General features: G+C 45.8%; 1 protein-coding gene across 4 annotated transcripts in view; it reads right to left on the bottom strand.

Annotated features, from left to right (window-relative positions):
- WDR70 (WD repeat domain 70) overlaps nt 1–13643 on the bottom strand; it is a 291197-nt gene that overhangs the window by 214284 nt on the left and 63270 nt on the right. For all 4 annotated transcript variants that reach the window (XM_075842124.1, XM_075842132.1, XM_075842147.1 and 1 more), the window contains exon 8: nt 6022–6175. In XM_075842124.1, the coding sequence (XP_075698239.1) occupies nt 6022–6175 (154 nt within the window). The remainder of the gene's footprint in view (nt 1–6021; nt 6176–13643) is intronic.

The raw sequence follows: 13643 nt of genomic DNA, 5'->3' as shown, positions 1-13643 counted from the left end.
GATGTACCCTCAGATTTGTGTTTTTCAAATGCCCTTTTTTTTGTCATATATTACCCTTTTTACAGAAGGTGTAAGCCAAGTGAATGAGACAGAGTTGCAATACCACACACAACCTGTGGACAGGTGTGGCAACGTTTTTGGAAGAAAGCAGCCATGTTTTTCTAATCCCGGACAACCCCTTTAACTCTGTGACAATGTGGGAAGATTTGGATTTCACGGATCCGTGTGAGAGCCGCGAGTCCGGGCCGCAAAAACTCAAGACATGTAATTTTACGGTCTTTATATGCGGGACGGACTCGCCCATAGAAGTTTATGGGACTGTGAAAATTGCGGACGGCATACGGGTTGTCGTCTGTGTGACAAACGCAATTGTGGATACGTTGTCTAGCGACAAAAGGGAACTCATGTCATTCAAAGATCATGTGACCTACTCTGGGTTTGGGACAAACTTGTGACATCAACTCCAGCCTTCCTTTTCTTTAGCGGATCCGTGAATTCTGATGATACACGGATGCGCCACAGAAGGTTTTTTAAGGACAAATAGACTGCAAATACAGACAACGTATCCGTGATTTTGCGGACAGAAAAATCGTGTGTATTAGGCCTTAGAAAAGCAAAGTGCCAACCGCTATAAAGATATATAAAGAAACTAATCTGAACAGAATTTTGGAACTTAAAACTTTACTTTAAGATGGAACAACTCCTTTACTAGACAGTTTTAGGACTTAAAAGATTTTGTCCAGGATTAGAAAACCTGGCTGCTTTCTTTCAAAAACCGTGCCACACCTATCCACAGATTATATGTTGTATTGCATCTCAGCTCCAATCACTTCAATGGAGCCGAGCTGCAATACCATACAGAACCTACGAACAGGTGTGGCGCTGTGTCAAGAAAAAAAGTAGCCATGTTTTTCCAACGTTGGACAAACCCTTTAAATCTTATGGCTGATGGATTTACAGGGCAGAGTAGAGTAATTATATATATATATATATTTATTTATTTTATATTATTTTTTTTTTAAATTTATTTAAGGTTACTGCTATCTATACTATATCCAAACATATTCACACACAGGCTTTAATATTGCAATAGGACTAACACGATGAATCTTAACACCCCTCCCCCCCTCCTGACGATGTCTTCTGGATTCCCGAGATCTGTATTGCCTTTGCTTTGTTGAATGAGAGAAACTAATCAGGGGCCGGCATTTTTCCTTGCACTGAATCCATAATCTATCATAGCGATCTACATGCACATGGACCTTGGCACTTTTCCCTTTCCTTACTTACTATTTCCATTCCTGCCTCTCCACTTTTTTCTTTTCCCGCTAGGATTCACTGATAGACCCTCTCTCGGGCGGCTGCAGACAAAACAATTGTAATGTTTTTCCATTGGCCTCGAAGTACAGTAAAAAAGTGTAGTACCGTGTTAGCCAGAAACAATATGCAATGTTAAATATTTTTGTGTCAAAAAAGACAAAAGTATAGAAGGTATGATACCTTTATTGGCTAACAATAAAAGTTCTATATGAAGCTTTCAGAGCGCAGAGACCCCTTCGTCAGGAAATTTACAAATGCCTCGAAATACTTAAACTTGTCATAACGCTTAGAAAACGTCCTCTTCTCGCTAACTCAACCGCGGCCGAGTCTCATTTTCCCCATCGGTCCGTGTAGCTTTCAGCACACCCTCATTGGAAGAGCGTCACCCTCTCTTTCATCACAATAGCTCCTCGAGACAGTCCATTAGAGTTCATGCTAATCTGCTATCTGCTTCTTCACATAACTTCCTCACAGACTTGAAAGTAGAAACCAAACAAAGCAGAGAGGTGTCTGCTCACCTCCTAGAGAAGAGACTCCCTGCAAACACTGAATATAAAGGGGTACTGTACGGTCAGGGCATGCTGGGAGTGGTAGTTTTGCAACAGTAGGAAAGCGACAGGTTGGGGACTACTACTGTATGGGGAGGACTAACATGGCGTATCCTTCAAATCTGCAGCAAAATTTCCGCTCAATCGTCATGCAGCTGAAAGATTTATAGCTTATAATTATAACCAGAATTGAACACCATTTTATTACCGAAATAGGTTCAAAATTCTGCTTTTCTTCATTATTTCAATCTTTCCTTGTAGCGGTTGGAGCGGTGATTTTCTATTACAGAGCTCCAAATCCCCTGCATAGGCATAGATTTTAAAGTGGTGGCTGTACTACCGTCAGCCACCACTAGGGGGAACTTACTGCATACTGTGTTATTATGGAGTATGACTATTGAGTATAAACAGTATGCAGTGAGCTCCCTCTAGTGGTGGCTGCAGGTAAGCAATATGTTATGTTTTAACTCTTTGACTATGCAGGGGATTTGGAGCTCTGTATAATAAAAAAAACAAAAGCTCTGACCACTGTAAAGATATATCAAGAAATTAATTAGCACAGAATTTTGGACCTAAAAATAACTTGAGGATGAATGGTGGAGATCACTTTAATGGGTTGTTCTCTTGTTAGAAGGTCCCTTGACAATAAGCTGATCCCAAAGTGTCCTCCTGCTGGGAATCCCAGCGATCAGCTGTAATCTGTGGGGAAACCTGGTAAGCGTACAGTTTTTCTGCAGCGCCACCACAGGGGTAGTTAAGCATTACGCAGTGCCCATTCATATCAATGTGTTGTCTGTGTAATACCAGACAGAACAGGTCCTCCAGACAGAGAACTCCTTCAAGGCTATGTTTCGTTGCAATGGAATTTGCTGAAGATTTGCCACAGTTTTCATCCTTAGTTCCACAGTTCACACACAGTCTAAAGTTGAGTTGAGTTCAATGGTTTAATTATGCAACAAATGCAATTGTTTGCGGAATTGTCTGTGACACAATTGTGGCAAAATCCGCAGCTTAAAAAAAAAGAAACAAAATTTACAAACGCATCCTTGCTCTTCCGGCTGCTCTGTATAAGGTCTGGTCCAATCACTGGCTGCAGTGGTCACATGTGATGAAACCTCATCACAAGAGACTGCCCAGACATAGAGCATCGAAGCGTTGCTGCAACAGCAGGAGAGGGGAATACAGGCTTTTTTTTCTGATGCCCGTTTTCCGCAGCAGACTATACGTACTAATATAGTCACCAAATTAAAGCACCATTTGGTCAGAGTATTCGGCCGGATTTCCCTGCATGATCTTGGTTCCATACGCTGCAGACTTTACCGAAGCATATATGCCCTGTGTAAACAGACCCTAAGGGTCCTATTACATGGCCGACATGGGTCGAGTAAATTAATGCCGATCAGAAAGACAGCTCATTGATCGGCACTTGTTTGCCCCTTTCACACGGAGAATTGATTGCTTATGTATAAGGACGAGAGATTGTTACTCCGATCGCTCGTCCCCATACTGTAATGGAATTGCTAGGCGAGCGATTCCCCAAAGGCTACAGGAGGCTGCCGGGAGTGAGCGTGCAAATAAATCCGCAACCTCAAGTTTATGCTGCATAGAACCCAGGTTGCTTTAGCAGAGTTCAGTGTTGAAAAGGGGTGCAATGCAGGCAAACCTGAACAGGAACCAGACAGCCAGAGGGTAAACAGAAAATCCAAAATCAGAAAGCAAGTGGATATCGGGTATAGCAGAGGTCAAAACCAGCCGAGAGCAGATATTCCAAATCAGTAAAGAAGGAGTTATCCAGAGACAAGCTGAGGTCAGTTTCCAAGAAGTCCAGAAGTCAGAGGTATAGGGTATTGTCAGAAGCTTGATCAAAACACCTGAAGACAAGTAAATCACAAGCAAAGAAACAAGTGAAGGAGGCCAGGTGTAAATACTCTATCTCTAAGGCTGGATTCACACGAGCACATTACGTCCGTACCGGACCGAACACACTGCAGGGAACCGGGCTCCTAGCATCATACTTATGTACGATGCTAGGAGTCCCTGCCTCGCTGCCGGACAACTGTCCCGTACTGAAAACATGATTACAGTACGGGACAGTTGTCCGGCAGCGACTCCTAGCATCGTACATAAATATGATGCTAGGAGTCCGGCTCCCTGCAGTGTGTTCGGTCGGGGACTTCCGGCCGAAATACGTCTGTCCATTACGGATAGGGAGAAAGACAGAGAAGAGTGATAGGCTCAAACTAAAACCAGAGCTGCCCAGAAGCTAGAACAGTATTCATGGTGATCTTAAAGGAACAGACGTTTCCTAACACATACATTTCCATCATGTCGGCAGCGCATCTCCCTGTTTACACAGGAAGATGTGCTGCCGGCAACGATGACATTTAATTCTGCATAAAACAGCAGATCAGCCGATTATCGAGCATTTGCCCGATCATTTGCTTGTGTAATAGGGCCTTTAGGCTACGAAGAAACATGTAAGCAAATCCTATAGTTGCTGATTTTGAAGAGGATTACCTGTGGATCTGCAGCAAAATCCGGTGGTCCAGATACGTTTAACTGGTTCCCGACCGCTGGCTGTGTTTTTACGGCCAGCGGTCAGGGTCCTTAAAACACGAGCCATAGACTATTTACGGCTCGGGTTTTCACTTGCTGCCCGAACGATCGGGCAGCTGAATGTCGGGTCTCCGGCTGTCAGTGACTGCCGGGGACCCTGAGGAGAGGATAGAAGCAGCTTTTGCTGCTTCTGTTTTCTCCGATCTCTTTTACACAGCACTCAATGAACGCTGTGTATATGAATAGAGACAGCAGCAGCGCCGCTGTCTCTATTCCTCCCGGTGATCATGTGACTGGTCACATGATCGCGGGGTGCCGTTAGTGGCAGACTGCTGCTGGGTCTTACTAGACCCAGCACAGCCCTATTAGTGACAATCGTCACTATGAGAGGGCTGATTTCCCCTGTAACTGGGGCTGCTGTGCAGAAACATGGTGTAAAAGAGAGAAAAAAAATATATAAAAGTTCCCCAAAAGGTCTTCTTTGACCTTTGAGGAACAGACCATAGTAATAAAAAAATAGTAAAGTAAAGTGCAAAAAAAATGTAAATAATAAATACACATAAAATACCCACCCCCAAAAACGCGTTCCCCTCCCGCCAATCATTGTTGTAACGCTAGCGCTGACCCAATTACCCTAATATAGACATGTCATATATTCAAATTTACGGTAGACAATGGCGATCACAAATAAAAGGTCTATTTTAGGGTAAAACTATGTTATTACCAAAATAAATAGCTGAAACGTAAAAAAGCTTATTTTTTTACTATTATTTTCAAACTTTAAGAATACACTTTCTAAAATAGCAAAAAGGATGTGTATAAAAACGATAAAAAAACAAACCTGCGTGGTCTACGGAAAAAAACTAAATCGCAAAAATCACGTAGTTAGCCGAACAAATAAAAAAAAGTTAGCCATTTAACTAACACGTGCTAAAAAGGGCTAAACGGTGTCTGGTCCTGAAGGCGCAAAATAGCCCGGTCCTGAACTGGTTAAAACACTAAACTCATCTCCATTGGCGCTCGCATAGCAACGCTTCGCATTTCCCCTGCTTGTCTCTATACACATGACGCAACCACTGCACCTCGTGTGTACAGAGACTGGCGGGGGGAGTGTGGGGTATAAAAAAAACTACCCTTGCATTGTCATAGTACTGCTCACCGAACTTCACATGTAGCAGATGGGTCTATGATGTTTGTGCTTCATAACTCGATAGGTTTACCTGCAGTCCTATGTAAAATGGCTTGTGTCTGGTGTTGCATTTGAGCTTCATTAAAGTCAATGGGGCAAAGCTGCAATACCACACACAACTTGTGGACAGGTGTGGCGCTGTTTTTGGAAGCGCGCAGACATGTTTTTCTAATCCTGGACAACCCCTTTCATTACTAGACATGCTCAGACAACGGTAAACGATACAATTATAGCACGCACAATCACGACAAAAATTTTAAAAAACAAAAAGAAAAAATGTTTCGGGGGATGGAGTAGATTTCATTAGTCAGAACCGATTGGTTTTTTTAGTACCATAAACATTCACTGATGATTGTAAAATCGACAAAACATGGAGGCGGACGCTACATAGAAGAAACCTTGAAGTACCTTGGTGTTTGCCATGTCCACAATGTACTGGTCCCCCTTTACACACTCCATTACAGGAAAGCCGTCTCGGTCAAGCACTTTGGCCTGCGAATTCCCAGCAACAACAAGGATGGCATCTCCAGTGACGCTGTACTGCAGAGACTTAATCTGATGACTGGGGGAGAAAAAAAAAAATAGGGACACTTATAGGCTATATATATATCCCCATCCAATTACAGAAAGCCCCTTTAATATACAAGCCAGATTCCAAGACCAAATGACATGACCAAGGGTGTACATAGAGGTGAGGTGCCCCATGGCACAGATTATAATAGGATAACTATCTGGAGCTGGTTCACACCACCGCGTCCTGTAGGACCACCCTAGGACTTGTTTGCCTCCATCTCCATTCCATAATCCTTGAGTTGTAGGTGCTGTTTGGAGGGGACGCACAGGTTCTCACCACCAACCTGGTCGAGACCCCATAGCGGCTGCATGCTCTGCCCCTATATACCCTTGGACACGTCAAATAGGAAATAATATTCCAATTTTCTGTAAATAGGCCTATGCCCACACTAGTGTAAGAATATAAAAGCATATCAGTGCTAGAGAATGGCCTAACTGATGCACAAAAGGAAACACCGAGAAGAACGGTGCAGCACGTGGGAGAAATGGCGTATCATTCGTAGGCAGATTTGTCTTTCAGAAGCCTGTAAAAGCTGGGCATCAGTCCCTATGGCAGCGCTGACGGCAGCCACATAGGTGGAGAGGTTCCCTATAATCTCACAACCAATAATTGCCACCTATAATGGGGAGACGAGGGGTGAATGTATGAGTTTTTTCCTACAGCATGATGACCAAGGCAGGAAGCCAGTGACTTACCCAGTATTAGGGCAATGTTAGTCTTTTATAACTAAACAAGCACTGGGTATTGTAAACTGCTATTGGTCCTAGCACCAGAAGACTGTGAATGGTATGTGATACGTTCACAGAAGTAAAGCAAACAAAATGTTCTTAAACAGGAATTCTACAAATAGCATGGCGGCGTCCTCAGCAGGGAGACTCATTCCCGTAAGCGAGGATGCTGGCAGGGCTCTGCGGCGATATTGTGTGGTTTACTCCGCTTTATCACATGCGGTGAACGTTGTGTTGATGTTTTTCTATTAAGGGTACTGCGTGCGGGGAAAAGTACGGTCATACAAATGCTTCACACTACACAAGAGATCGCAATGTCCCTTAAATGTCAGAAGACTTGTTATCCAAAAACACCCTCTACGTGGCTAACATGGTACCCTGCTCACTGTAAATTTACATCCACGAGTTTTGTTCAGCACCGTTGTATATTTTGAAAGACTATATCCATCCTCGCAACCTTTTTATTGATTTATATTTTTTTTCTACAATTTATCGATAATGAAAAATGAAGCAACTTTAGAAATAGTCTTCATTACCAACGTTCTACTGTTTGGTGTCTACAGCTCTTATGTAGTCCTATGTGTCTCCATGGTAACAGACAACAAACAAACCCGGTGTAGTCTGGTCGTGCAGTCACGCTCCTTTCCATTTGTCATGTGTGGTTGGCTAATTTGCACACAACCTCCTTAGATACACACGACTCCCTCATTGACATGCATGCTGCATATGTTTTCAACGGGAAGAGGGAAAGCGGCTCGTCAATTTATGCTTCGGAATCGCTGCGTTTCTGTTGAATTCAACGGGGATGTAAAACCCGCAACAAATTGCAAATGTTGCGCTGTTTGCGGCAAACCGGCCTCCTGAGATGACCTTTCATCCCATGTGATTGCTGCAGCCAATCACAAGCTGCAGCGGTCACATCGGCTGCAGCATCATCCCAGGGGACCGGGCTGCACGGAGGACAGAATTATGCGTTGCTATAACCACGAACAACGTGGGTAAGCATTAACCTTTTATTTCCTCAGCAGTGTATCCCCAGCGGAGATTCTGGTGGAAAATCTGCACGGTGCGGTTTTTTTGGCCGGATTTCTCAGCAGGCTCCAAGACGAACACGCTGTGTACTTTTACGTAGCGTATCCGCCCTGTGTGGACATAGCCTTACAAATTGACACCAAGCAAAATTAGGCCACTCCCCTTAAATTAGGCCCTGCCCTTTCCCGACCCACCTGCTAAAACACGGAGAAAAGCAATGAGTGAGACCTCTTATTCCTACAAGTATGTCCCAGGCGTCTGCAGGAGGAATAGGAAAGTATTTACTTCCACATTTTATGTTTCTCATTCATTTGTGTTCCTTTTATGTAATATTTCATTATAGTCATGTCTGCGTCGCTGCAACATTTATCGTTCACTCCTTTTTCTTACATTCCTACACAGTAGGGCTGAATCTGTAGGATTGATGATTCTCTGCAGCCATTAATCTTATAATGCAACCAGGGAGGTCCCTAATTATTACCAGGTTCAGACTCCTACACCTTCTGCGGTCATCTCCTCCTCAGGTTGTCACCCGCAAAAATCTAATTCATCCCATAAATTATCCTATTGTCTGGAATTGAAAACACTTTGAGCACAATAAACCTATCCATTCCATACACAAAGGACTTCAGGAATTGTTGGTGGCGACGCTATTCGAATATATTAGAATTACTCCCATTATGAACTGGGCATCTCAATAATAGACAAGGGTGTACCCACCATAGAGTCAGCCCATGCAGTAGTTATGGAGGGTCCCAGACTAGGAGGCCCTGGGGAGGAGATGGGGACAAATAAGAACAAAGTCCTGTCTCAGGTGGTCTGGTGGTTTTAAGCAGCACCAGAACGGGGCATCATTTCAATTTTTCCAATATCGACACTACATATACCTCTGATCAAACCTGGACAGATATTTGTCAGGTCTAGGAGCCAGCAACGACACGTTTTAGAGCCGGGTTCACATAACCCAGTGGAAGACTTCACGTTATGTAGTCAGAATGGAGCTACCTTAATAGTACTTATAGCAATGTCCCCATAGAAAAATTGGGTTCCCCACATTCTCAGTAGGCCCAGCCCGCCAATAGTCACAGCGGCCCACTTCCCGCTAGTCACCTCCTTCTCTTACACTGTAGTCAACGGAGTAATATTCTGTCCATGGTCATGTGATGAACACACAGGCGCTGGGATCACGACATGGTCATGTGATGGACACACAGGCGATCGTTACATGGTCATGTGATGGACACACAGGTGCTGGGATTGTTACATGGTCATGTGATGGACACAGGTGCTGGGATTGTTACATGGTCATGTGATAGACACAGGTGCTGGGATCGTTACATGGTCATGTGATGGACACACAGGTGCTGGGATCGTTACATGGTCATGTGATGGACACACAGGTGCTGGGATTGTTACATGGTCATGTGATGGACACAGGTGCTGGGATTGTTACATGGTTATGTGATGGACACAGGTGCTGGGATCGTTACATGGTCATGTGATGGACACACAGGTGCTGGGATTGTTACATGGTCATGTGATGGACACAGGTGCTGGGATCGTTACATGGTCATGTGATGGACACAGGTGCTGGGATCGTTACATGGTCATGTGATGGACACACAGGTGCTGGGATCATTACATGGTCATGTGATGGACACACAGGTGCTGGGATCATTACATGGTCATGTGATGGACACACAGGTGCTGGGATCGTTAAATGGTCATGTGATGGACACACAGGTGCTGGGATTATTACATGGTCATGTGATGGACACACAGGTGCTGGGATCGTTACATGGTCATGTGATGGACACAGGTGCTGGGATCGTTACATGGTCATGTGATGGATACACAGGTGCTGGGATCGTTACATGGTCATGTGATGGACACAGGTGCTGGGATCGTTACATGGTCATTTGATGGACACACAGGTGCTGGGATCATTACATCGTCATGTGATGGACACAGGTGCTGGGATCGTTACATGGTCATGTGATGGACACAGGTGCTGGGATCATTACATGGTCATGTGATGGACACACAGGTGCTGGGATCATTACATGGTCATGTGATGGACACACAGGTGCTGGGATCGTTAAATGGTCATGTGATGGACACACAGGTGCTGGGATCGTTACATGGTCATGTGATGGACACAGGTGCTGGGATCGTTACATGGTCATGTGATGGATACACAGGTGCTGGGATCGTTACATGGTCATGTGATGGACACACAGGTGCTGGGATCGTTACATGGTCATTTGATGGACACACAGGTGCTGGGATCATTACATCGTCATGTGATGGACACAGGTGCTGGGATCGTTACATGGTCATGTGATAGACACACAGGTGCTGGGATCGTTACATGGTCATGTGATGGACACAGGTGCTGGGATCGTTACATGGTCATGTGATGGACACAGGTGCTGGGATCGTTACATGGTCATGTGATGGACACAGGTGCTGGGATCGTTACATGGTCATGTGATGGACACAGGTGCTGGGATCGTTACATGGTCATGTGATGGACACAGGTGCTGGGATCGTTACATGGTCATGTGATGGACACAGGTGCTGGGATCGTTACATGGTCATGTGATGGACACAGGTGCTGGGATTGTTACATGGTCATGTGATGGACACACAGGCAATCGTTACATGGTTGTGAGATGGACACACAGGTGCTGGGATCATTACAGGACACAGCTCTGATACACATACTGTAACGAGCCGTGCACCTGTGTGTCCATCACATGACCAAGGATAAAATTTAATCCACTGGAAGTAAACAATGAATGTTCCTACTAAATAATAACAAGCAGAAATCGTAAAAACCCTGAGGAATGGACACAGAAAATATATTGGAAAATTTTATAACTTTTCATTATATAAAAAAAAACATAAAATTTTCTGAAAACCGAGAAATATCCCTTTATGTAGGCAAAGGTTTGGTGATGCAGGAATCTCTCTCCTTGGTAATTTTCCAGTAAAGACACTGCCAAAATATCGCTAGAATCTGCCATCAATGTCTGACTAGGGGGGGGGGGGGGGGTCTGACCTCTAAGGCCTTATTCACACGCGCAAAAAACGCTGCGTTTTGCGCGCGCAAAAGCTCCGTGTCAGCAGCATATGATGCGTGGCTGCGTGATTTTCGCGCAGCCGGAATCATTATGACACTCTGGTTTTATGTTTACAAACAGAAAAGCACGTGGTGCTTTTCTGTTTTCATTCATTTGTTTATTTTCCTACTGTAGCGCGCATCACGCTTCGATGGGTGCGTGCTGCGCGAAACACAGACAAATATAAGACATGTCGTGCGTTTCACGCAGCGCACATACGCTGCGTGAAATTCACTGACAGTCTGAACGGCCCCATTCATTAACATAGGTCCGTGCGACGCGCGTGAAAATCACGCGCGGACGTATAACACTTTCGTGTGAATAAGGCCTCACTCTCACTCATCGCTGGGAAAGCTCAAGTCTGACTGGAGGTATCATGGTCAGCCATGCATCCTCCACTTTATACTAGTGACCAGTAGGGGTTACATTGGTTGGATGACTACTGATCAGGTATGTCATCAATGTCTGAGACATGTATGGCATATCCACAGGATGATAAGTGCGAGTCCCACCTCTGGGAACTGAACGTATAAGAAAAACAGGGGACCCCTGACTCCCGTACAGTCTACAACCCTCAGAATTGTACTAGGATTTTCTTCACCCGGGACAAATATTAAGTTCACTGTCCTAGTCCTGTATCCAGGGCCGCCATCAGGGGGGTATTAGGGGTACTACTGTAGGGGGCCCGGCCAAACTTAATTGAAAGGGGGGCCCGGCAACTGCTGCGACTTGCCTTTGGTAGAAAAAAACAGGCCCCTGAAATGGGGCCTGTTTTTTTCACCAAAACAATGTCGTGAGCTGCGGGCCCCCCTCTCGTGAAACACCGCCGTGAGCTGCGGGCCCCCCTCTCATCACCGCTGCGAAACACCGCCCGCTTGCGCGCGTACGAGCGAGCGTGCGAGAACGACCGCAAGCGCGCGCGCGCCGCCGAGAGGGAGGCGGTGCGCCCGCAACACAAGATCTAGGGGGAAGGACAGCCATACTGGACAGCGGCGCAGTCTACTTACCTGCTGGCCCGCCTCCGACTCGTCCTCCTCCTCCTCCTTCTCCAGAGCGTGGCTGCGTAAGGAGGGGGGGAGGAGTCTAGTTGTTGCCATTTTCTGGAGCCTGGAGGTGAAGGACGACATCTGGACCGAAGACATTGCCTGAAGAGGACTGGAGTGGGAGCAGCTCTTCTGACACGGTGAGTAAAGTGTCTCAAAGTGCTGTTTATGTATGGCCCTGTTCACACAGAGTATTTTGCAGGCCGAAAAAATCTGCCTCAAAATTCCTTAAAGAATTTTGAGGCAGATTTTGACCTGCCCACACTATCTTGCCGCGTTTTTTGCCCGCTGCGATTGAGGACAGCAGACAAAAAACGCAGCGAAAAATGCATTTTCTGCCTCCCATTGTTTATGGGCCTTGATATTGACTCGGACACTGCGTCAGAATCAGCACCAAAAAACTTCCAAAACCGCCTCCCATTGATTTAATCTGAAATCAATGGGAGCCAGTCGCGGAAAAAAGAAAAAGCAGCATGTCCTTTCTTGCCGCGGTTCTGCCTCTGACCTCCCATCGAAATCAATGGGAGGCAGAAAATGCATTTTTCCCTGCGTTTTGTGTCTGCTGTCCTCAATCGCCACGGGCAAAAAACGCGGCAAGATAGTGTGGGCAGGTCAAAATCTGCCTCAAAATTCGGTGCGCGGTTCCAGGCGGTCGCGGGTGCGCGGGAGTTTGCGGGTGCGCGCGATCGGTCGCACGGGTGGCAGTGTTTGACGGCCCCCATGACGACCTCCATGCTACCCAGGGCCGCCATCAGGGGGGGTATTATGGGTACTGATGTGAGAGGCCCGGCCAAACCTAATTGAAAGGGGGGCCCGCAGCTCACGACATTCTTTTGGTGAAAAAAATGGGCCCCATTGCAGGGGCCTGTTTTTTTTCTACCAAAGGCAAGTCGCGGCAGTTGCCGGGCCCCCCTTTCAATTAGGTTTGGCCAGGCCTCTCACATCAGTACCCATAATACCCCCCTGATGGCGGCCCTGGGTACCATGATATAGTGCTGGACGGAGTACCGTTAACAGGCGGTGCCACGGTAGGGGGGCCCAGAAAATTTAGCTGTAGGGGGCCCTGAAATTCCTGATGGCGGCCCTGCCTGTATCTAAGTCCCATGGCAAAGGAAGAGTGGCTTGTTGGTCGTCGTCCCCCGCCCCCCAACACATGCCCAACCCTAGCTAAACCCCTGAACCGCATTATCTGGCAAAATGTAGAATACATTTCCAGCTATGCAAATAAACGTAATTATGTATTAGTAGTCTCAAAATTACCCAGAAGAAACCTACTGTATATACAATCTCCAGGAATATTACGGCATTTGTTGGATTCAAACCGATGGCCCCAGAGCTGCCAACCTTCTGGACTCAACTAATTTAAACAGACTGGTTTAGGACTGTGAAAGGGTGAATTCACTAACACATAGGGAATACACAGAATATTATAGTGGCAGGGTGGCCACAATGTGTCTGGAGAATAATAGACTCTTTCAAGTAGGTTGTGACTACCCAACCCAATATTAAATGGAACAACCAACATTTA

This window comes from Rhinoderma darwinii, chromosome 1, assembly GCF_050947455.1.
Source record: "Rhinoderma darwinii isolate aRhiDar2 chromosome 1, aRhiDar2.hap1, whole genome shotgun sequence".
NCBI lineage: Eukaryota > Metazoa > Chordata > Amphibia > Anura > Rhinodermatidae > Rhinoderma > Rhinoderma darwinii.
This window is presented reverse-complemented; position numbering and strand designations above follow the sequence as displayed.